Here is a 22,315-nt window from a genome sequence, read left to right as displayed (position 1 = left end):
GGCCCTTTATCCCCTCGCCCATACGTTAGGCAGTTGGGTTTACTCCTCCTCCAGCAAATAGATAGTGTCAATCCAGGTATACCATTTTAGTTTATTATTTTGTTGTGTTGTTGTTAATCCTCACCCGAGGATATTTTTCCATTGATTTTGAGAGAGAGTGGAAGGGAGGGGGAGAGACAGAGAGAAATATCGATGGGAGAGACACATTGATCGGTTGCCTCCCGTACACGCCCCAGACTGGTGGGGCTGGGATCGAGCCTGCAACCGAGGTCCATGCCCTTGACCAGAATCAAACCTGGGACCCTTCAGTCCTCAGGCCGAACCTCTAACCACTGAGCAACCTGCTAGGCCCCAAATCTATCATTTTAAACCTTTAAGTTTACTCTAGTCACGAAGCAAAGATCTTCATGGTGCCACGTGACAGTAAGAAAAGTTACACTCCTTGTGTGATTCCTGAGCTCATGCAAACAGTTCTTGCCATATTAACTTACAAATGATATGAACTGAGACTCGGAGAAGTGAAGTAATTTGTCTAAGCTGACAGAACTAACCAGTGGGGGGACATGGGAACCGGATTGCTAAGCTCCCAAAACGGGCTTTCCCTCCTGGCCTGCCCTGACCAAGCGTGGACTCTCTCAGCACCTACAGGGGGTCCACAGAAAATCCCCCAAACCATCGATTCATTTCGATGAAGTAAAATAGAAAAAGGCAGCTGTTACGTTAACCGGAACATGAAAAAACAAGGCTGTGATAAACTCTGAAAACTTGAAATAATTCCATGATACTACTCCATGAACATTCTGTGCTAGTTGAATCAGTAATATGGTTAATAGACAGAACAGATAGATATTTTTTTAAAAGAAACAGAAAAGCATTGTTTGACAAAACACCAGTGTCCTAAAAATTGTTTCAATAATAATATAGTATTAAGTCGACCAGCTGGCCCAATGCTTTTTGAATATCAGCAGATATAGTTTTAATTTCCTCTAAGTGAGAGGGCTCTTGGCTAGGTCAGCATCGTCCAACAGAATTAGGAAGCTCATGGTCCAATAGAAGCCTAAAACGGACCACGTTTGTAGTTTTTAATTTCCTAGCAGTCACATTAAAAAATGCTTTGAAATGTCAAAATTAATTTTAAGAATTTACTTCGACAGATTATATCCAAAAGATTACTATCTCGGCTGACATACATCAGCATAAAAACATCAATGAGACTTTGTGCCTCCCTTTTCTTTACAAAGTTTTCGAAATGTGCAGCATTTCTGGGCCCTTCTGTTTGGGTTTTGTTTTAGCTACATTCTGACATCTGGTTAACCTAGATGGTTTCGTAAGTGAATTAAAAGCCAAGAGAGCATAAATAATCAATTCCTGTCCCGTGTCCAACTCACTTACTCCATTCCTATGCCGTAATTTCCTCTTCTGTTCATTAGGGTTAAACAGGCGTTCTCTACAGATAACAGCATTAGACCCGCTAATCGGCGCCCAGGAAGCACCAAAGAGCTGCCCAGTGTAAGGGAAAAATCCCGAATTTTCCCCTTGCATTTAGAGTTCTGACAGATGTGAAGAAGTGCAAAATAAGAACTCGTTAGCCTGGCTCTGTGGCTCCTTGGCTGAACGGGCCCCGTGCCCCAGGAGGTCCTCGGTTCCATTCCCGTCTGGGCACATGCTCTGGCTTCCAGCCCCCCAGCGGGGGGCGTGCAGGAGGCAGATGATGGTTGTTTCTCTCTCATCATCGATGTTTTTTTCTCTCTCTCTCCCCCTCCTTCTCTCTGTAAAAATTTACTGGTCAGCCTCACCGCTATCTTAAAGAAACTCCCACAAGCAGCCCAATCTCCCTCCTGCTCACGTGTGTGAGCCGAGCAGGGAGCTGTGGCATTAGATGCGTCACTGAGACCGAGGTGGCGATGTCCTCGCCTTGCTATTCCTGTGGGCAGAGCTCTAAGGCTTCCTCTCAGGATGACAGCGGGGTCTTCTCCTTCTCGCCTCCTCCTGTGCCCCCTCCCGTGCCCTCACCCCCAGGAATGACTCAGCTCTCCCCGGGGCTGACCCGCCATCAGAGGTCGGAGGCCCAGATGCAGACCATCAGCCTTTATTTTTTCCCTAGAGGATTGGTACCTGGGATAGATGGGCTGCAAGTTGGCGAGATAGAAGCTTTCTGTCACATGGGCTGTTAATATTCAGACAGCCTCTTCTGGCAGCCAACAGGGCTGCAAACGGTGCCCAGGAAAAAACAAAAAACAGAAACAACCAACAATAAGAGAGAAGATAATTGCTGAATTTCATAGCCTTCTAAAATGGCTGCTAGGAACGGAAAAGTTAAGCATTGACTTTCGTTTCCTCTCTTAGGCAAATGTTTTTATTTTTAGAGAGGGAAAGAGAGAGGAATACTGATTTGTTGTTTCACTTATCTATGCACTCATCGGTTGATTCTTGTATGTGGCCTGACCGGGGATCGAACCCGCAACCTTGACATATCGGGATGATGCTCTAACCAACTGAGCCACCGGCCAGGACTGGCAAATGTGTTTTTTATGCAACTCAGGACCATAGGCAAGTGTGTTTCTGAGTCTGTATGATCAGTATCAGCCACTACTGACATCAACACCCTAAAAACATATTGAAATGTCAGAGCATCTCTTTTATAATCACCTCACCTTGACTTGAATAACAACTGACTCCTCCCCTTGCAGTCAGCGGATTGGTTTCCATAGTAACATGAGTTAAAGGATGAGCATTTGCGCTACAGAATCCATCCAATTAGGGGAAGGACCGAGTTTCTCCTGAGAGTCGTGTTGGCCACTGGAGGACATGCCACTCACTACAATCAGCTGACATGTTCTTCTTGCATATGTAACACACCAGAGATGGACACACCTGCTCACTGTTTTGCATACGTGAACACACCAAAGGTGTACACACCTGCTCACTGTTTTGTTTTGTTTTTAGCTGACATTTTCTGCTTGTATTTAACTTCCTATGTTGTCCTAATTGTGGCCAATAAAATTTAAAGTCATTTTACAATATCAGATAGCAACATAAAACAAATATTGGCACTGCGTTGAACCTTAAATTCCTTCTTTAAAGTACTAACTACGTAGTAAAAATTTGCTCCATTTTACTTTTTAATGACTATATTCACAAGTTTTTTAAAAAATATATCTTACTGATTTTTTACAGAGAGGAAGGGAGAGGGATAGAGAGTTAGAAACATTGATGAGAGAGAAACATCCATCAGCTGCCTCCTACACACCCCCTCCTGGGGATGTGCCCGCAACCAAGGTACATGCTCTTGACTGGAATCGAACCTGGGACCCTTCAGTCTGCAAGCCGATGCTCTATCCACTGAGCCAAACTGGTCAGGGCACAAGTTTTGATTTTGTTTCTCTCACATCAATGTTTCTCTCTCTCTCTCTCAAATAAAATGAAAATAAAAAAGAACACGTCTTCCTCAGTGTTCCCCTGCTAACAATATTGATCTAAAATGTAAATTCAGATAAAACAAGAGCCTTGAATGCTTAGACACAAGGTCACTGGCATGGCTGAGCTCGGGGCTCCTAAACGATGAATGTATTACAGAAGAATTAGCTGTTAGTAGATTGCGGGCGAGTAAAACTAAATAACCACTGCCCTTAAATTCTACTTTTTTAAGAAACATCCCTCAAAAGATTACTGAAGCGTCGTGAGTGTTGACCCCGTAGGCGTGTGCTCGCCTGTAAACATGCGTGCACATACACGCATGTGAGGCGTGCTCGGACCCGGTCCCGTTGTGTTTCAGATGTACATCACCAGCACCGTCAAAGCCAAGGGCACGCGCCTCGCGAAGCCCGTCCTGTGCCTGGGCCTCCTGTGCTCGGCCTTCCTCACCGGCCTCAACAGAGTCGCCGAGCACCGGAACCACTGGTCGGACGTGATCGCGGGCTTCCTGGTGGGGACGTCGATCGCCGTGTTCCTGGTGAGTGCAGATAGGGGCAGAGTTACCGAGAGAGCACGGGGGGGGGGGGCGGGGGGGGGGGGGGGAGTTGATTGTTGTTAATCCTCCCTTGAGGGTATTTTCCCATTGATTTTTTAAAAAATATTTCTTTATTGATTTCAGAGAGGAAGGAAGAGGGAGAGAGAACTAGAAACATCAATGATGAGAGAGAATCATTGATTGGCTGCCTCCTGCACGCCCCCTACTGGGGATCCAGCCCGCAACCTGGGCATGTGCCCTTGGCCGGAATCGAACCTGGGGCCCTTCAGTCCACAGGCTGATGCTCTATCCACTGAGCCAAACCGGTTAGGGCCCATTGATTTTTTTAGAGAGAGTGGAGGGAGAGGGAGAGACAGAGAGAAACATCGATGTGAGAGGGACACATCGACGGGTTGCCTCCCTCACGCGCCCCGACCAGGGCCGGGGATGGAGCCTGCCACTAGGGTAGGTGCCCCTGGGCCTCAGCGTAGCAGCCTCCACGGGCACCTGTCCCAGCCACAGTCTCCCCACCCGGTGACCCTCCCTGGTGACAGGGCCTGGGTCCCTCCAGTGACCAACACCCCATGTTCCCAAGGCCAGGTGCCCCCCAGCAGCTTGGGGGGGGGCTGGAGAGCACCCGAGGGGCCTGGCCACGGCCTGAGCACCGCTCCTCGTTGGGGATCTCCCTGGAGCGCTTCGTAGCTTCCGGCTGCTGGGAATGGACTTTGGGAATGGACTTGCCCGGCTTCTGACATTTCGCCCAGACGGCAAGCTGGGCCGACTGTCAATCACAACCTGTTTCCGCGGTGACGCCCTGTAAGACGCACTTTCGCCCTTTCGTTCAGTTCGGTTTCCTTTCACTTGCCCCTCACGGTCACCTCTGCTCCCTCCCACCTTTGCCAGGGAACACCCCACCTGGGCACCAGCCGCGTGCGAGGCGCCCAGCTGCCTGAGCCCTTTCGTTCAGCGGACCGACGTGCCAGGCACGTTAAAGAGGCCGCCCTCTGGGACGCCCTGTGTAAAGGGGTCCCGTCCCCGGCGCGCACCCTGTGCCGCTTTTCCTCCCATGTCATCCCTCTGACTCCCCAGCCCCGGGGAGACGGATCCCTCCTGCCCCCCGAGAGACCCACCAGCCTCGTGGAAGCTGGGGTCCGGCCTCACTCTCCATAGTGAAGCCGGTTCACAGTGAACAAAACAAAACAAGACAAAAGGCATCTCCCAGAGATCCCAGGACGTCACCCAGGCCAGCCAGAGCCCGAAGCCTGACCCTCAGCGCGAGGCCCTGTCGTCTCTGGGCTCCACCCCCGCACAGGGCCAGCTTTATTGGGGGGATAAAGGTCTAGCTCAGGAGCAGCCCCTGGAGCTGCTGGGGAAACGCCGAGAACACGATCAGAGACAACAGCCTGGCTCACTGAGAGGCCGCTGTGGAAGCCGAGGGCCACGGAAGGGGTTTTCTGAGGAGTGCTGACCTTGAAGCAAGGGGACGTAGTTAGCATTTAAATTAAGTTGTAGGTTAGCCACGCTGGGAAAGGTCAGCTTGCTATGCATTTTTATTAGGTTACGATGTTATTTTTGGATTCATTTGCGCATGGACTGTTAACTAATTTAATGAACGTTTTGGAATCAGAAAATTGTCATGATTAACTGAGCTACGTATTTTTTAAAAATATATTTTTATTGATTTTAGAGAGGAAGGGAGAGGGAGAGAGAGAGAGATAGAAACGTCAATGATGAGAGAGAATCGTGGATCGGCTACCTCCTTCACCCCCCCCCCCCCCCCCCCCCACTGGGGATGGAGCCCGAAACCCAGGCCTGTGCCCTGAGCAGGAATCGAACCGTGACCTCCTGGTTCATAGGTCGATGCTCAACCACTAACTGGTACCCCAGGCCTGAGCTAATAGTAATTGATGGGTTTTCTTGAACACACACGCACCAGAGTAACTATTTCAAATTTATACAAGATAAGTCTGGTGCAAAGTCATATACACTTAATATTCAAGTAATTTTAATACATTATTATTAGGATTAGGTTTATGGAGCTACTCAGGGTCATTGTCAGGAGGGCCTGGCTTTGCGTTAACGGCAGCTTTTTCTGAAATGCCAGGTCGTGTGCGTGGTGAGTAACTTCAGGGGAAGACACCCCGAGAGCGAGCACGCCCGCGTGGCGGACCTGGCGCACGCGCCGATGATCAGCATCCCGCGGGTGGAGAGTCCGTTGGAAAAGGTAAGGTTTGTTCCGGTGACAAGAAGTTTAAATTCCGAGATGTGATTGTTTCCTGGAGCGAAGGAGTGACTAGTCCCCAGCGTCACCATGGTCGCTTCCCACACCCGTGCCACCAGCTGAGAAGCGGGGACTGGGCTGTGCGGAGCTCCTGGGGGCACGCTGGGGGTGGGCCTCCGTGAGGCAAGTGATGGGTGGCTGTGCTGGGGAAGACGCTCTCTTCTCCGAAAACATGGTCCGCTCTCCCACGCTCCGCGGCAGGCGGCCCGTGAACAAGGTGGGTTCGAGCTCCACTCGTGTGCAGGTTTTCTCCGCAAATGCAGGAAGTGTGTTTTCTCTTTCTAGGGTTTTCTTAGTATCACTTTCTCTTCTCCAGCTCACCGTGTGGTAAAAGAACAGTGTATGCTGCACAACATAGAAAACATGTTCGTCGGCCCTTAGGTGGTCGGCAAGGCTGCGGGCAGCAGGCGGTTGGGAGGTGCGTTTCGGGGCAGCCACAGCAGGGTCAGCTGAACCAGCTCAGTGGCTCGCCGTGGAAAATGACCAGCTTCGTGGCAGGGGCACTGAGAAAACTACCCCATCGCCCCCCAAGAATCACGCTGCCCTTTCACCTACTGCCCTTTCACCCTCTGCCCTTCCACCCACTGCATTTTCCTGTCTGCCCTGCAGAGGGTTCTCTTGCCCAGAACTAATGGCAAGGGGTACGTGACGTTCACCCAGGACCCTCGGGGGTCAGGCTGTGGTCACGGCAGCAGCAAAGCACTGGGCACGTGTGGCCTTTCTCTCCTGCCCCCACTCGTCCTCCCTTTAAGGTGACATTCAGTTCTGCACAGGCGAGCACCTGTCAAGAGCGCATGCGTGTGCCTCATTGATGTCAACGGATGCCGTACAGAAAATCGAAGGGGAGGGACATTCTCATCCCAAAAATATTTAAAAATAAATATAAGCCATGGATGGGATCTGATAGAACATGAAATAATTCCAATCAATGAAGAGAATTAATATCTACAGAGTTTTATTGGGCAATTAGAACAGGCCACTGTGGCCACGTGTGGCTACTTTGGGATAATGCTGAGAGGTAAATCAGTGGTATAGGAAATACCACTTTTCAAGAAAATAATTTTTTTCTTGGGTTTAGGTGATCAAACTGAAACAAAGGGAAGTCCCCCCTGCCAATGACAAGACAGGGGAGCTAATGCTAGGAATAATTTGCAAATTGCAGCCTTGTAGTTGTGGTCAGGGGCTCTGTACCAACCTGACTACCCAAGATGCTGTGCGTGTAAGAGCACCCCGTGACTGAGAGTGGCGCCACCTGAAGGCAGGTGGCGAGCAGTGAGGACGGCTCCCCAAAGCTGGAGGTGCCATGAGTGCGTGCAGTCACGGGTGGACATTACCATGTTTCGTTCCCATGGCCACCGTGGAGGGAAATGACAGGGCTAGGAACATTCTAAGGGGACTCGCACTGACCCAGAGAAGCAAACGCATGGACCGTTTTGAAGGTTAGAACATCACAGGGGTCGAGGTGAAACCTGAGCGGAAGGTTCGGCAGAGCGAGGGGGTGGGGCGTGGGGAGCCAGCCTTTTGCAGGTGCCGGCAGTCCCGGGTTGGAAGGTTGGCTTGGCTACATAATGACTAAGCAGAATCAGACGAATTCCTCCTCTTCTCCTTACCTGAAAAGAATGGATACGATTATGGTTCCTTTATAGGGTAACTAGAGGCCTGGTGCCCGAAATTCGTGCGTGGGTAGGGTCCCTGGCCTGACCAGCCATCAGGGCCGACCGGGGCCTTCCAGCTGCTGGCCAGGGCCTCCCTTCATTCCATGCCACCCCCTGGTGGTCAGCACATATCATAGCGAGCAATCGAACTCCCTGTCTCCCGGTTGAACTCCTGAGGGGACACTTTGCATATTAGCCTTTTGTATATATAGATTGTTTGAAATGACAGAGCACAAATAAACCATGGCCACACAGTTGGTGCTTAAATCAAGGTAGCTCCCTCCTGTAAAACGAATGATTCCCTTAGTAGGATTTTCGTTGTATTTCAGACTAGGATACCCCATAGTGCTATTTCGTGGACTTGAAGGTTTATGCAGATTGTCTATGCCATACATAGAGCATATGGCAGGAAATCTTATAGCAAAAAGTGCCGCCTAGATTAGTGTCATGGCAACAGCAAAACAACCCTGTGGTTTCTTGCCCAGACAGACATGATTAGCCATGACTTTGCTCTCTGGGATCAGTCCCTCTGAGGTTTCAGCAGGTTGGCACGAACACGTGTGGGAATCCACTTAAGATGTGTTTGCTTTCCTAGGATGCAAATCTTTGTTTTACAGAGCTGCTGACTGTACGTAAACGTTCCAGAGGAGCTTGTCAAAACAGCTTTATTAGGGATCAGATGTTGGAATAGTTAGGGGAGCTAAGTCTCCTGGTGTTTTCGGCAGCCTTCCTCAGCCTGAGCTCCGAGCACTTACGAAAGGTATTCGCAGTCCATCAAGCTCGGCTCTCACTTGTCTCATTTCATTTCGCTTTAAAGAGTCCATTGAAAAGGGGAGTTAAACATCCCAACGGGCGCCAGCACTCGGGTTAGGAGGACGCGCACACGGCTGCCGCGTCGTTTTCCCTGTGTGTGCTCTCCCCGATCAGTATTTATTTCTCCGCACTGTCTCTACATTACAACACGCTCCGCAAAACATGAAAAGCCAGGTTTTTTCCAACGTTATCGAACAGGCCTTTATGAAAGCGTCTTTTCAGTACGTTAGCTTTGAGCACAAACCATCTTTCTCATCTCTTTGGAGGGAATAAATACCGGGTTGCTGACTGCACCTTCGGGTTCTCGGGCCCCTGCAGCCATCAGTCAGGGAGGCGACCACAGGATGCGGGAGGAAGAAGTCGCTGGCAGCGCACACCCGCCAGGGACTCGTGGAGACTCCCCGCCCTCCTCGCTCCCTCTGCTCCCGCACGCACGGTCCCAGGGACGCTTCCCCGTCGGTCCGGCTGCCACGGCGCGCTGAACGGTTCTGACCCAGTGGGCCTGGGGGTCTGGTTGGCACCAGGCAGCACCGGTGATTTGGGTCCAGAGCCAACTGCCGCCAGGGCCCGGGGCCTGCAGAGCTGAGACGGTGGGTCTGAACATCGGCTGCGCGTTACAGCCGCCTGGAGAGCCTTTTCGAAGCCCAGGGCCCCGGCCGCCTTCACACCAATTAAGCCCAAGTCCCAGGAGAAGCGTCCGTGTCTTGGTAAAGCTCCCGGTGGTTCCACGAGCAGCCAGGGCTCCTTTCCCCAGGGAACGGGGATCCGAGGTCAAGGCCCAGCAGTAACTCGTTCATTTAATGACGGGACCGCAACTCCTCATCCCCAAACCCTGGGGCCAGACGCTCCTCAGGACTCGGACGCTCTATAGTTCGGGGTGAACGCTGTGTGTTCTGTGAGGAGCAGGACCGGAAGCAGCGCTGGGCACGGGGCAGACAGACAGGCAGACAGTCCCCATGGCCTTCCATCCACCCAGCTCCGTTCTGCCCCCAGATGGGTTTGTAGCAACCGTATAAGATGTACTTGGGGTGAAAGTGTGTCCACTAGATCTGTAAACTTGCAGAATTGTAACATTCCAACCCATTTTTTTAAAAAAATCTCCATGATTTTATCTATTTGTTATCTAATATTTTGTTTCTTTGGCCATATATATATATATATTATCAATTTCAGAGAGGAAGAGAGAGATAGAAACATCAATGATGAGAGAGAATCATGAATCGGCTGCCTCCTGCACGCCCCACACTGGGGAGTCAAGCCCACAACCCGGGCATGTGCCCGGACGGGGAATCGAACCGGGACCTCCTGGTTCCTAGATCGATGCTCAACCACTGAGCCACGCTGGTCAGGCTATTTCTGTGGCTTTGACTGACGACTATAATGAGATGATTGGGAAGACCAGGACCTTTGTGTATATATATATATAATCTCATTTTCTCTTAATTAAAAAAAAACAACACCATGTAAATGGTCTTCTTCCCATTGCACAGATGCGAGAGCCGGGTCTCTGAGGGGCTGCGTTGCTTGTGAACACTCTGTGGTTAGGGGCCCACATGCAAACACGCTGAAGCCCACCTGCCACCCAGCTTCCTCACACGGGAGCTGAGGACTGAGTCCTTGAATGGAAGACATTGACACACAGATCCCGGCTTCTGTTTAGGCCCCAAACCTACGCCGACGGGCTGACAGCCCCCTGTTCCAACGCAAAGGCTGCTTCTGAGCCTCTGGAAGGGCAGGAACCTGGGGCCGTATCTAACCTCAGCCTTGGGCCTAACATGGGAGCAGCCGGGAGCGGCAGACTCGGCCTCTGTCCAGCTGAGTGAGCCGACACCGACGGGCACTGAAGTAATGGCTGTGGTACCTTTCCTAGGTGTCCCGAGGCCAACCTGCCGAGGGCGGCGAAGAGCACGCGCAGGGGCGGCCCTTGAAGGACTGTCTCGCTCGGCTCTTCGGCTGGGTCCTGGGGATGAGCCGCCGCGAACACCTCCGATTAAGGCAATAAACGTAGGTGCGCCGAGCGCACTGGGGTTGGAGCTGAGCTGCAGAGCTCCGGCAAATACAGAAAACGCGTCCCTCTGGGCAGGGCCACGGCTCCCAAAGGGATCTGGGTCCTCAGTCTTTGTTCTCGGTTATCTTCCAAACAGGCTTCATTTTCCCACTGCGTTTGCACGCACGAGCGGAGCTTAGCATCCCTCCACCCAACAGCCCTTGCTAGAATGGCTCTTCTTGTTTTGTGTTATATATATATAGATTGATTTCAGAGAGGAAGGGAGGGGGGAGAGAGATAGAGACATCAATGATGAGAGAGAATCATGGATCGGCTGCCTCCTGCACGCCCTCCACTGGGGATTGAGCCTGCAACCTGGGCCTGGGCCCTGACCGGGAATCAAACCGTGACCTCCTGGTTCATAGGTCGATGCTCAACCACTGAGCCACGCTGGCTGGGCTAGAATGGCTTTACTTGTTTTCCTACATGAATTGCTCTTTTTTTCCCCTATTTTTCCAAAGGCAGATGAACAACCGCCAATGACATGCCTTGTCTGGAGGCAAGTCACCCCCACGTGTGTGTCATCAGTAAATGGCAGTGTTGTCTGAACTCACCAAAGAGTGAAATACAGATTATTTTTTAAAATATATTTTTATTGATTTCAGAGAGGATGGAAGGAGAGAGAGAGAAACATCGATGATGAGAGAGAATCATTGAATGGCTGCCTCCTGCATGCCCCCTACTGGGTATTGAGCCCACAACCTGGGCATGTGCCCTTGACCGGAATCGAACCCGGGACCCTTTGGTCCGCAGGCCGAGGCTCTATCCACTGAGCCACCCCAGCAGGGCTGAGATACAGATTTCACGTAGAGCGTAGAGCTTCAGAAGTTGGCGTGCTGCCTAGCCCTCGGCACTTGCCACACGGAAGGCTCTGGGGGCTGCTTTCGGGGCAGGTGCTGGCCCTGCCTGTGCTCTGCCCTCAGGGACCGGGTTCGGTATTTGGCTCATGGACTTGCTGTGAACTTGGGCGGTGCTTTCTGAGGGGGCAGCGCTTTCCCGTCTTCAGCTCTGGCTCCCGCCTGCCACCTGCACCCCAGGCCTCTGACTGTGTCGGCAAAAGCAGTCATCGAACTGATGAATGACACGCAGGCTGTCCCCCCAAAAATGTGTGCACATTTTGAATACTTTCTCATTCCAGTGCATTCGATCTGAAAAGAGAAACATCGGTGGAGCATTAAAGTGGGTGTGCATTTGGGGGGACACCCCATCGCTGACCACTTCTTCTCGTGGCTCTGAACTACGTGCTTCCCTGCATGAGTGTTTGCGTGGCCTACTGCGTGTTTGCACTGTTCTCTACTAATAAGATCGACGGTTGCAACATATGGGTTCAGCCGGATTAGAAGGAGAGACCCCTCGGCACCCTGTGTGCCCGGGAGCCCGTTCCCGACACGGGTGACCTGGGAGCGTCACATGCAGTCCTGTCTCTTGTTGCCGAGAAGGTGCTGGTGGGGACCGAGCGGGCGCGCCCCTGCCTGCCCGGCAGCGAGGCCTCTGTCGGGGCCGGTCAGGGCAGGCGCCTGTGCTCCTCGCCGATGTGACGGCTGTGCGGCAGTCATGGCCTCATGGACCGTGAGGACTGGGAGTCAGTGGCTTGTCCCTCCTCTGATCCCGCCAGGGAGAGCCACCCCCGGCCGGAGGGGAATCCATCTCATCTGTAAAGCCGACTGAGATAATCAGCCCAGCCCCTGCATGCTGTGGGGGCTGCGTTGGCGCTGGATGGTGAGATTCATGGACAGATGGCCCCGTGCGATCTGCACATCCCTGCCATGTACTTGGAACGCGTGATTCCATTTCCCCCGTAATGGCTCTTCCCTGGCACTGTCACCCCCATGTTGTGTTTTCATCTGCTTGTCTCTCTGCGAACGACCACCTTTAACAGAGAGGCCGGGGAGCAGGATCCCTCTCATCCCAGAGGCTAAACCTTAAGTGTGGCCCTGGCCGGTGTGGTTCAGTGGGTTGGACATCGTCCCAGGCACCGAAAGGTCACCAGTTCCACTCCCGTCAGGGCACCTGCCCAGGTTGCAGGCTCGACCCCCAGTAGGGGGCGTGCAGGCGGCCGCCGATCGATGTTTCTCTCTTGCATCATTGTTTTTTTCTCCCTCTCCCTTCCTCTTTCTCTAAAAAATAAAATAAAACAACAATAAAAGCACCTAAGTGTGATGTGAAAAGGAAATAGTGCTGTTTGCAAAAAAGCAGGCGTTTTTCCAGGGCCCTGGGCCTGAAAATGTAGTCAGTGCCCTGCAGTTTAACCTGGTAATGACTCAGCAGAAGCACAGGGTTTGGGGCAGCGAGAGGAAGCTCGAGTGGTCACCGAAACATGGTTTTATTTTATTATTTTGTTAATATATTTTTTTAAAATATATTTTATTGATTTTTTACAGAGAGGAAGGGAGAGAGATAGAGAGTTAGAAACATCGATGAGAGAGAAACATCGATCAGCTGCCTCCTGCACATCCCCCACTGGGGATGTGCCCGCAACCCAGGTACATGCCCTTGACCGGAATCAAACCCGGGACCCTTCAGTCCGCAGGCCGACGCTCTCTCCACTGAGCCAGACCGGTTTCGGCTGTTAATATATTTTTTTATCAATTTCAGAGAGGAAGGGAGAAGAAGGAAGAGGGAGAGAGGGAGAAACATTAATGATGAGAGAGAGTCATTGATCGGCTGCCTCCTGCACGTCCCCTTACTGGGGATCGAGCCCACAACCCGGGCATGTGCCCTTGACCAGAATCGAACCCGGGACCTTTCAGTCCACAGGCCGACGCTCTACCCACTGAGCCACACCAGCTAGGGCCTGAAACATGATTTTAAAGGCCAGACTGAGCTCAGCACTCCGGAGCTCAGTTACACGTTCAAGGACTTATTTCTCCGGTGACGACATGTCCCTGTCTGGGACGGTCTCCCTGAGGCCTGTTGTCTCTGTGTTATTAGCACCCGCGTCCCCCCTCAGCGGGTCCGGGTGCAGATGATCATTTACACGGTCACAGTGCACATTCTTTGTGGTCGTTGCTGTTCACCTCACCCGAGGATACTTTTCCATTGATTTTTAGAGAGAGTGGAAGGGAGAGGGAGAGACACACAGAGAGAGAAACATCGATGTGAGAGAGACACATCCACTGGTTGCCTCCTGCACGCGCCTCGGGGTCGGGGATGGAGCCTGCAACTGAGGTCCAGGCCCTCGACCGGAATGGAACCTGGGACCCTGCCATCCGCGGGCAGATGCTCTCTCCACTGAGCCACACCAGCCAGAGCGCATTGCTTCTTCCTTGCCTTCGCCTCTGCACCCGCCCTGCCCTGCGTTTCCGATACTTTTCCTGCCTCATTCCGCTCCTTTCCTATTTCTGCTCCTCCCTCCCAGGTCGTGGCTGTCCCCTGCGCTCAGCATCGCCTTCGGCAAATGTAATGAGCCTCGCAGGCCCTTCAGACCTCGGCCCAGGGGACCCGACACCCAGGCTTTCCGAGTGCCGTCCATGTCCTTTCTTATCTTCTGTTTCTAACTCCTTTCCTTCCTTTTTAACTGCCCCTGCCTCGCCCTTCACCTCCCACCTTGCCGCGGTTTTTTTCTTAGCCACTTTCCAGCAGGTCCTGTCGGCGGGGTCCTGCCCGGATGGTGACGCCCCGGCCAGCTTCGTCCTGAAACCCCGTATCCGATGCCCGGTCTCAGCTCACGGGGGCCGGGGCCTCTGAGGCCGGCGGAGTGAGCCGGTGACGGACTGTCTGCCCTGCTCGGGGCATTCGTTCCATCCTCGTGCCGTAGACACCGGGGCCAGGTCTCGTGTCCTCGAGTCAGCCCGAGCTTTTGTAGCGGAAGCACGGGGACACGCAGAGAGAGGCCGCGGGGTCCCCGCGTCCCCATCAGGCCTTCCTCACGGGACACCGTGTTCCCACGGCTCTGTCTGGAGGGACATGCGGGCTGGCGCCTGGTTTTCACGGACTGTTTTTCTCCAGGGTCCAACCCGGGGAATCATGTCCTGGGCAGCTGTTGGCATAGCCTGCTCGTTGTGACTGGACAGGCCCACCGCCAGTGGAAAGGGATTTTCACTTCTTCACACACACTTTTTAAAATATACAGTGGGGCCTTGACTTACGAGTTTAATTCATTCCGAGACCGAGCTCGTTAAGGAGCTCGTTAACTCAAATTACGCCATCAACTCAATGCAAAAAATCGGCTGAGAGACAGCTGGTATCTCAAAAAACTCGTTAGTCGGGACACTCGTAAGTCAAGGCCCCACTGTATTTTTATTGATTTCACAGAGGAAGGGAGAGGGAGAGAGAGACAGAAACATCAATGATGAGAGAGAATCACGGATCGGCTGCCTCCTGCACGCCCCACACTGGGGATCGAGCCGGCAACCCTGGCATGTGCCCTGCTCGGGAATCAAGCTAACCATGACCTGGTTCATAGGTCGATCGATGTTCAGCCACTGAGCCACGCCAGCCGGGCCAACATTCTTTATTATGCTTTTTGTTTTTAATTTGAGAGAGAGAGGAAGGGAGAGGGAGAGAGAGAAACATCCATGATGAGAGAGAGTCATTGATCAGCTGCCTCCTGCACGCCCCACACTGGGGATGGAGCCCGCAACCCGGGCCTGTGCCCTGACCAGGAATTGAACCCTGACCTCCTGGTTCCTAGGTCGACGCTCAGCCACTGAGCCACGCCGGCCGGGCTCTTCACACACCTTTTTAAAAAATGTTCTAAGTAAACAGTTTACACTTGAATTTGAAAAAAGCTCCACCCACAGGAGGCACCTCTTGGCGTGCATCCATCACACAGGATTCCTTGTAGGGTGCCTGTGCCTTACAGTCAATACGCAGCCACTCTGAGAAGCGTTCCAAACGGGTCATGTGAGGGTCACACCTGTTTTCCTGCGGCTGCTGGTGCCCGGGCTGTCACTCGCCTTGGATCTAGACGCCCCCTGGAGGTGGCCTGATTAGTTATGTCAGAGCCGTTTTGTGTTGTGATGTTTCAGCAGCCACCGAGGGCCTGTTGCACATCTGAATCCATTTAAATATTAGTCGTTCCACAGGGTTCCTTGCACCCAGTTCTGGGGCTTGGAAAAATTAAAAACAAAAACAAGCCAAAAGGCTGCGGGGAGGATTCGGCGGTGGCGGTAAACGGCAGACAGGGCCGTCTGGGGCCGGCCTCCCGCAGCAGAAACGAGGCGTGTAAGTGGGTCTCTGTCCGCCAGCACGTGCCCGCCTCGTCTGCGCCGTCCGTCTGCCCGGGAGCAGCAACGCCGGAGCCCCGCGTCCCGTCAGCACAGAGCGGAATAGCAATGTGTCCCGCTCTGCCATGTCCCTCCACATGTCAGTGTTCATTTTGAAGAGAGCAGTACATTTCCCCTTATTTGGTTAATTAAGTATCTTGAAGACAGCCCTGGCTGGTGTGGCTCAGTGATTGAGCATCTCCCCTTGCACCAGGAGGTCATCGGTTTGGTTTCCGGTCAGGGCACAGGCCCGGGTTGCGGGCTCCGTCCCCAGTAGAGGGTGTGCAGGAGGCAGCTGATCCATGACTCTCTCATCATTGATGTTTCTATCTCTCTCTCCCTTCCTCTCTGAAATCAATAAAAATATATATATATATTTTTTAAAGGAATGTTGACTACAACATCTAATTAGCAGCTGAGTTTATGCCACCATCCATAGAACTTAATAATGCTGCGCTTTTGCGACCTAAACCCCTCCGGGCTGTGGATGTCTGCGAGGCTAATGATGGTTGGCAGAAGCACTGAGGACTGGCCGAAGCCAGGCTTGGCCAGACCCTGATCTTGCGATTCCTTTCTCGTTGCAGAACCACATCACCGCCTTCGCGGAAGTCACATGATACGGAAGCCGCTGGGGTTTCCCTGCACTGGACGTCGTCCCTTTTCACCGTCCATTCCTAACACCCAAAGTTTGTCCGACTGCGAAAGGAGTTTCTCAAGTTGTCTAATGATTTCTATAAGTTTCACGTCCGTGTCAGCGTGTCCGTTTCCCCCACTAGACTGTGAGCTCCTCAAAGGCAGGGCCGTGTCTCTCTTCTCCGGGTCCCCGGCGGCACCTACGACACAGCCTCGCACAGAGTAGGTGTTCAGTTAACGCGGGAGGCCCGGGCGAGCCCCTTCATTCTGAAAGAAAACACCCACCTGAGTTCTCACAGAATCCCGGGGGCTAAGGGAAAAGAAACCGCTACAGACACGAGTCAGATCTGTCTGACCAATCCCTCCCTTCGGGGCTAGTCACGCTTTTTAACTTTCCACGTTAAAAAGCTGGAGAGGAGGCCCCCCCTCCGCGGTTGGCCATCTTTCCTGTGACGTGGACTTCCAGCGTCATGGGGGTCTTTACTTTCTTCGTCCGCATGACGTGACCGCCGCCCTAGCAGAGCTCAGTGTGCGACACGGCTTTACTTCTAGAAGGTCTTGTTCTCTACGAAAATCCTGTTTGCACACAGTATTACGCTCTAGTTCCCTGAAAATACCACTCATTCTGTACCTTCTAAGACTGGTGCTTCTGCTTTTGAAGGGGGAGATGCCAATTTGTACTGTAATAAGTAATGTATCATAATTAAAAGCTATTTATTTGGACTCTGGTTCCTGACGGCTGTGGTGTGGCTGTGGCCGTGTGGCTTCTGAATGGGGCAGCGGGCCGGGCGGCTGCGGGGCCGAGGCCGGCGATGGCCCGACGTCCTGAGCACTTTCCCGTTGACGGCCGCATCTCAGGACGGGTCAGAGGCTCCGTTCTTAGGCTTTTTACTAATCAAGTTCCCACGTAACTTTTAAAAATATATTTTCATTGACTTCAGAGAGGAAAGGAGAGGGAGAGAGAGACAGACACATCAGTGATGAGAATCATGGATCGGGTGCCTCCAAAAGCAACGGGACCGAATATCTCAACGGTGGTGGCGGCAGCGTGGTCCGTGTGACCTCAGAAGCCACGTGCAGCCACAGCAGCAGGGGCCGGACTCACGGTGCGAGCCCACGGAATATCTATTACTAGCATGTGGTCATTCAGATAATGGCTATGCACATTGTGTAGCAATAGGCAAATGTGTCTGCTGTGATTCCAAGTTGAAAAGGGGTGCAAATAACGCCCTATAACTGCTAGGATGCATCCACCTCACATGTGAACACGCATGGTTCAAAGACAGCGTGAGACGTGGCCTCCAGACTGTGCGCATGTGCAGTCGTGAAAGATATAGCTCAGCGGCGCCATGGCCCTTTGCAGGTGTTTATAATTATAATTCAAAGGACCACAGAGGGCAAGGCCCTTCCCCTCCACGGGCTTGGTCTTGATCGAAATCCTGCTGTCTTTGTTCTGCAATCCGGCCGAACCTTAGCCCGTCCTAATTTAAAAACCCCAACTTAGCACTTTTCTGATTGAGTAAATGCCTCTTTCTTTATTGAATGGCCTATATCTTAAACAAACAAATCCTGACATTTAGTGAATGGCATGTAATCAGCCGGCGCTTACTTCTAATGCATTGCAATGAAATGTGGATTTTAAGTTATATGATACTAGAGGCCCGGTGCACAAAAATTTGTGCACTCGGGGGGGGGGGGGGTCCCCTCAGCCCAGCCTGTGCCCTCTCGCAGTCAGAGACCCCTCGGGGGATGACCACTTGCTGGCTTAGGCCTGCTCCCCGGGGGATTGGGCCTAAGCTGGCAGTCAGACATCCCTCTGGCAGCCAGGGAGCCCTCGGGGGATGTCCACTTGCCAGCGGGGAGCAAGCCTAAGTTGCAGTCGGACATCCTTAGTGCTGCTGAGGAGGCAGGAGAGGCTCCCACCACCACCGCTGTGCTGGCAGCCGTCAGCCTGGCTTGTGGCTGAGCAGAGCTCCCCCTGTGGAAGCGCACTGACCACCAGGTGGGCAGCTCCTGCATTGAGTGTCTGCACCTGGTGGTCAGTGTGTGTCATAGTAACCAGTCCTTCCCAGTCGTTCTGCTGTTAGGGTCAATTTGCATATTATCCTGTTATTATATAGGATGTGGTGTCTTCATTGCTGAAGTTTGTGGGGAGGGGAAGGGGAGGATCTGGGCCTTCCTTGCTTAAAAACAGATTGTGGGCGAGGGCCAGCGGTTCTCTAACAGGGGCTCGGTTTGGTCCCCCAAGGGACATTGGTGATGACTGGAGACATTGTCACAACGTGGGGGAGGAGAGTGTGTGACTGCGAGCCGTGGGCGGAGGCCAGGCATGCGGCTAAACACACTGGGTGCACAGGACAGCCCCCCGAGGAACAATTACCCACCCCAGATGCCAGTCGTGCCCAGGACGAGAAACCTGGTGAAAAAACCCAGCTTTTGGGTTTATTTCCTCCACTGAAAGCAGGGCTCTGAGCAAGCCACTTGGTCCTAGGTCCCAATTTCCTTCTTTGTGAAACAGAAGGTAAATGCTGGTGCTCCCCCTCGTGGGATGGCCCTGAGGTTAAATAGGAGGAGGGGCTTGATGTTCCAAAACGCGCCATCTACACGTGACCGGCCCGGGGTCTGAAACACCTCTTCGATCGGTGACGGAGAACGAGGGGGGAGTGCTAAATCGCCGTGAGGAATTGCTTCTGACATTGTAAATTATTTTCATGTTTCCCTGCACAATCCTAATGAAAACCATAACAAAAGATCGCCACCTCGCTGATCTTTTCCAGATAAAATCATCCGGCTGCCTTAACCCACTGCCGGGCCGGGCCCCGAATTCCTCCGCTCTCATTGGACCCTGGTCATTAGCTACCGACGGGCTCAGGATTCTTGGCGCGGGAATTAGAAAGCAGGTTGACTCCCTCTGAGTTCTGGGGAAGAGCAGACAAGGGGGAGAGGCCAGGGCAGAGCCGGAGACCAGAGGGGGTGTCCCACTTCCCCAGGTGAGAGGCCAGGGCGTGGGTGGGGGGTTAGCTGGGTGAGGTCTGATCGGGTTCTGAATACGTCTGGAGGTCTAGGCAGTAGGATAACGATGCGTTTGAGAGGAGAAAGGTCAAGGGTTACCTTGCGATTTGGGCCTGAGCTTGCACAAAGACGGAGCTGTGATGAGCTGAAATGAGGGAGGTGGAGGGAGAAACAGATTTGGGGAGGGGAATAGCATACGCTGAGTGTTGGTCACAGAGGCCTACGGTCCATGTAGGAGCTGCCGTGCACACAGAGGACATGAGTCTGCGATGCAGGGGAGAGCTTGGAGCCGGAGATACATTATATAATATATATGCAATTTTTATGTACACAGGCTGTCCCCCCAAAATGTATATGCACTGCAACAGCCGAGAGCTCAGTTTTGAAAATGAAATGTGTTTTAATGAACACGAACTTTATAATTATTCGAAGTGTGTGGGTGCCTTAGGGGGACACCCCATATTGACACGTAGAATGTAGACCTGAAATAAACCCAATGCAGTTCACCTTCCTGCCGACATCCCTCACCGAGGGAGACGGATCCCGCGGAACCAGCACCACGCGGCCAGAGCGACGCGGGAGAAAGGACCTGCCCAGGAGGCCGAGGGCGGACGAGGCAGCAGGGCGGCCAGAGCTGCCGCTCCGCAGGAGAGATCCCGGAGGAGAGGGTTCCCCATTTGTCACCTTCCACCTGCGGGCCAAAGACGACTTGACCTTGGGTTTAGAACATGCGAGTCGCTGGTGACCTGGAGGAGGTGGAGGAGGCGGAGGAGGCGAGGGTGGTGGGCGAAAGCCGGGCCCAGGGAATTCAGAGAAGACGGGAGAGCAGCACCGTGGACAGAGACCTCCTCCCTGGGTGTCCAGAGAGAGGGGAGGAAATGGGGTCCTCGCTGAACGGGAACGTGCCGGGGACAATGGCCACCCCAAAGGGGGCTCCCCAGAAAGACTGTCCTCCCCAGGGAATCTGGTCTCTACTTAGTTCTTTTTTTAAAATATATTTTTATGCATTTCAGAGAGGAAGGGGGAGGGAGAGAGAAACATCAATGATGAGAGAGAATCATGGATCGGCTGCCTCCTGCACGCCCCCCCCCCCCCCCCCCGGACTGAGCCCGCAATCCAGGCATGTGCCCTTGGCCAGAGTCGAACCCAGGACCCTTCAGTCCACAGGCCGATGCTCTATTCACTGAGCCAAACCGGCCAGGGCCCAACTGAGCTCTTAATGACAGAACAAACCTGGCGTCTAGAAATAGCCCGGGAGAGAATGGCTGTCCTCGCACTGCCTTCCGGTGTCTGTCTCCATGCTCCCGACACCTCCTCGGGGTGAGGGGAACGTGCAGCTGAGCTTCTGGCAGCCGCCACCAACCCCACCGCCGGCAGCTCAGGATCTCACACTGTTGTTGACAGAATTAGCTTCCACATGACGAAACGAAGGCTCTCTCTCTCTCTCTCTCTCTCTCTCTCCCCCAACCCTCCCTCCCTCTTCCCCCTTCTCCCTCTCTGTCTTTTGGAAAGGAGGGTAAGCAAAGAGAGAATGGATAGTTTTTATTTTTAATATATTTTTATTGATTTCAGAGAGGAAAGGGAGGGTTAGCTTGTTTGTTTCATGTAAAACACACTGATGTTTGATGAGAGAAGAATTGAAAAGCAGCCGATCGCAGGTTTAAAAGGAGGGAGGAGGGGAGGAAAGAAAGAGGCCTTTCTCCTTGGCAATGCGCCTGTTACCAGGTCGCGGCCTCTCCGGCTCAGGATGGTTTAGTCCTAAGAACACATCCCTCCCGGGCCCAAGGAAGAGCGCCCCCGCCCAGTGCGCGTTCTCCGCGGTGGCTGCCGTGGCCTGGCTGGATCACCCCGATGGCTGCCATGGCCTGGTTGGGTCACCCCAGTGCTGGCTGTGGCCTGACTGGGTCACCCCGGTGGCTGCCATGGCCTGACTGGGTGACCGCGGTGGCTGCCGTGGCCTGGCTGGGTGACCGCGGTGCTGGCCGTGGCCTGGCTGGGTCACAGCAGTGGCTGCCGTGGCCGGGCTGGGTCACCCCGGTGGCTGCCGTGGCCGAGCTGGCGCTGGGCGCTGGGAGCAGCCCAGGCGGCGGGGCCTGCAGCTCCGGGAGGCATTGTTGACAGCGGGGGTGGTTCATTCCCCCACGTGGAGTGCTTGCTTTTTTTTTTTTTTCTAACTTTGGTGCCGGTTCTTGGTGCTCTTCACTCATCAGCTTCCCCGACTGCCAGGGCAGCGCAGAGTCTGAGTGGCAGCATCTCCCACTGTCTCTGCTGAGGGCGAGGGGCACAGGCGGGCGGCTGGAGGCTGATGTTGGGGCAGGTGGCCGGGCCCTCCCACCCCCACCCCAGCCCCTTGGGCTCCTGCTGGGAGGTGTGCCCAGCCCCGGCTGGAGGAGAGGCGGGAAGGGGGTCACTCCAGACGGAGGACAGGCTGTGGCTCCCGTGTCATCTCTGACTCCAGGGCGAGCTCCTACAGGTGCCTCCCGCCAGGGCCAGGTCCCTCCGGCCTAGATCTTAGACGCTCGGTGTTATTTCAGCACCCGGCCCACGCGGGCAGCTCTGGCCCCGTGTACACTGGGTACTTAGTAACATCAACGTTTCCCCCCCCTTTTTTTTTTCTGCTGTGAAGGTGACCCTCGCCAACAAGAGAGAAGGATAGTGCGGGGCAGTGGTATCCGGGTGACGGCAGGACGACGCTGTGGCCCAAAGGGAAAGGGTGGC

The 22,315-nt window shown here is 53.4% G+C and overlaps 1 protein-coding gene across 1 annotated transcript in view; it reads left to right on the top strand.

The window, feature by feature from the left end:
* The window catches only part of PLPPR5 (phospholipid phosphatase related 5), a 42,504-nt gene extending 25,196 nt beyond the window's left edge, over positions 1–17,308 (top strand). The window contains exons 4-6 of the mRNA XM_070395740.1: positions 3,776–3,952; positions 6,054–6,173; positions 16,537–17,308. Of these exons, the coding sequence (XP_070251841.1) occupies positions 3,776–3,952; positions 6,054–6,173; positions 16,537–16,569 (330 nt within the window). The 3' untranslated portion in view covers positions 16,570–17,308. The remainder of the gene's footprint in view (positions 1–3,775; positions 3,953–6,053; positions 6,174–16,536) is intronic.
* The last annotated feature ends 5,007 nt before the right edge of the window (positions 17,309–22,315 follow it).

The sequence above is a fragment of the Myotis yumanensis genome, unplaced genomic scaffold (assembly GCF_028538775.1).
Source record: "Myotis yumanensis isolate MYYU_CA2020_CCGP unplaced genomic scaffold, mMyoYum1.0.hap1 SCAF_17, whole genome shotgun sequence".
Lineage (NCBI taxonomy): Eukaryota > Metazoa > Chordata > Mammalia > Chiroptera > Vespertilionidae > Myotis > Myotis yumanensis.
Note: the sequence above shows the minus strand (reverse complement) of the source record. Positions and strands in the feature narration are given on the sequence as shown.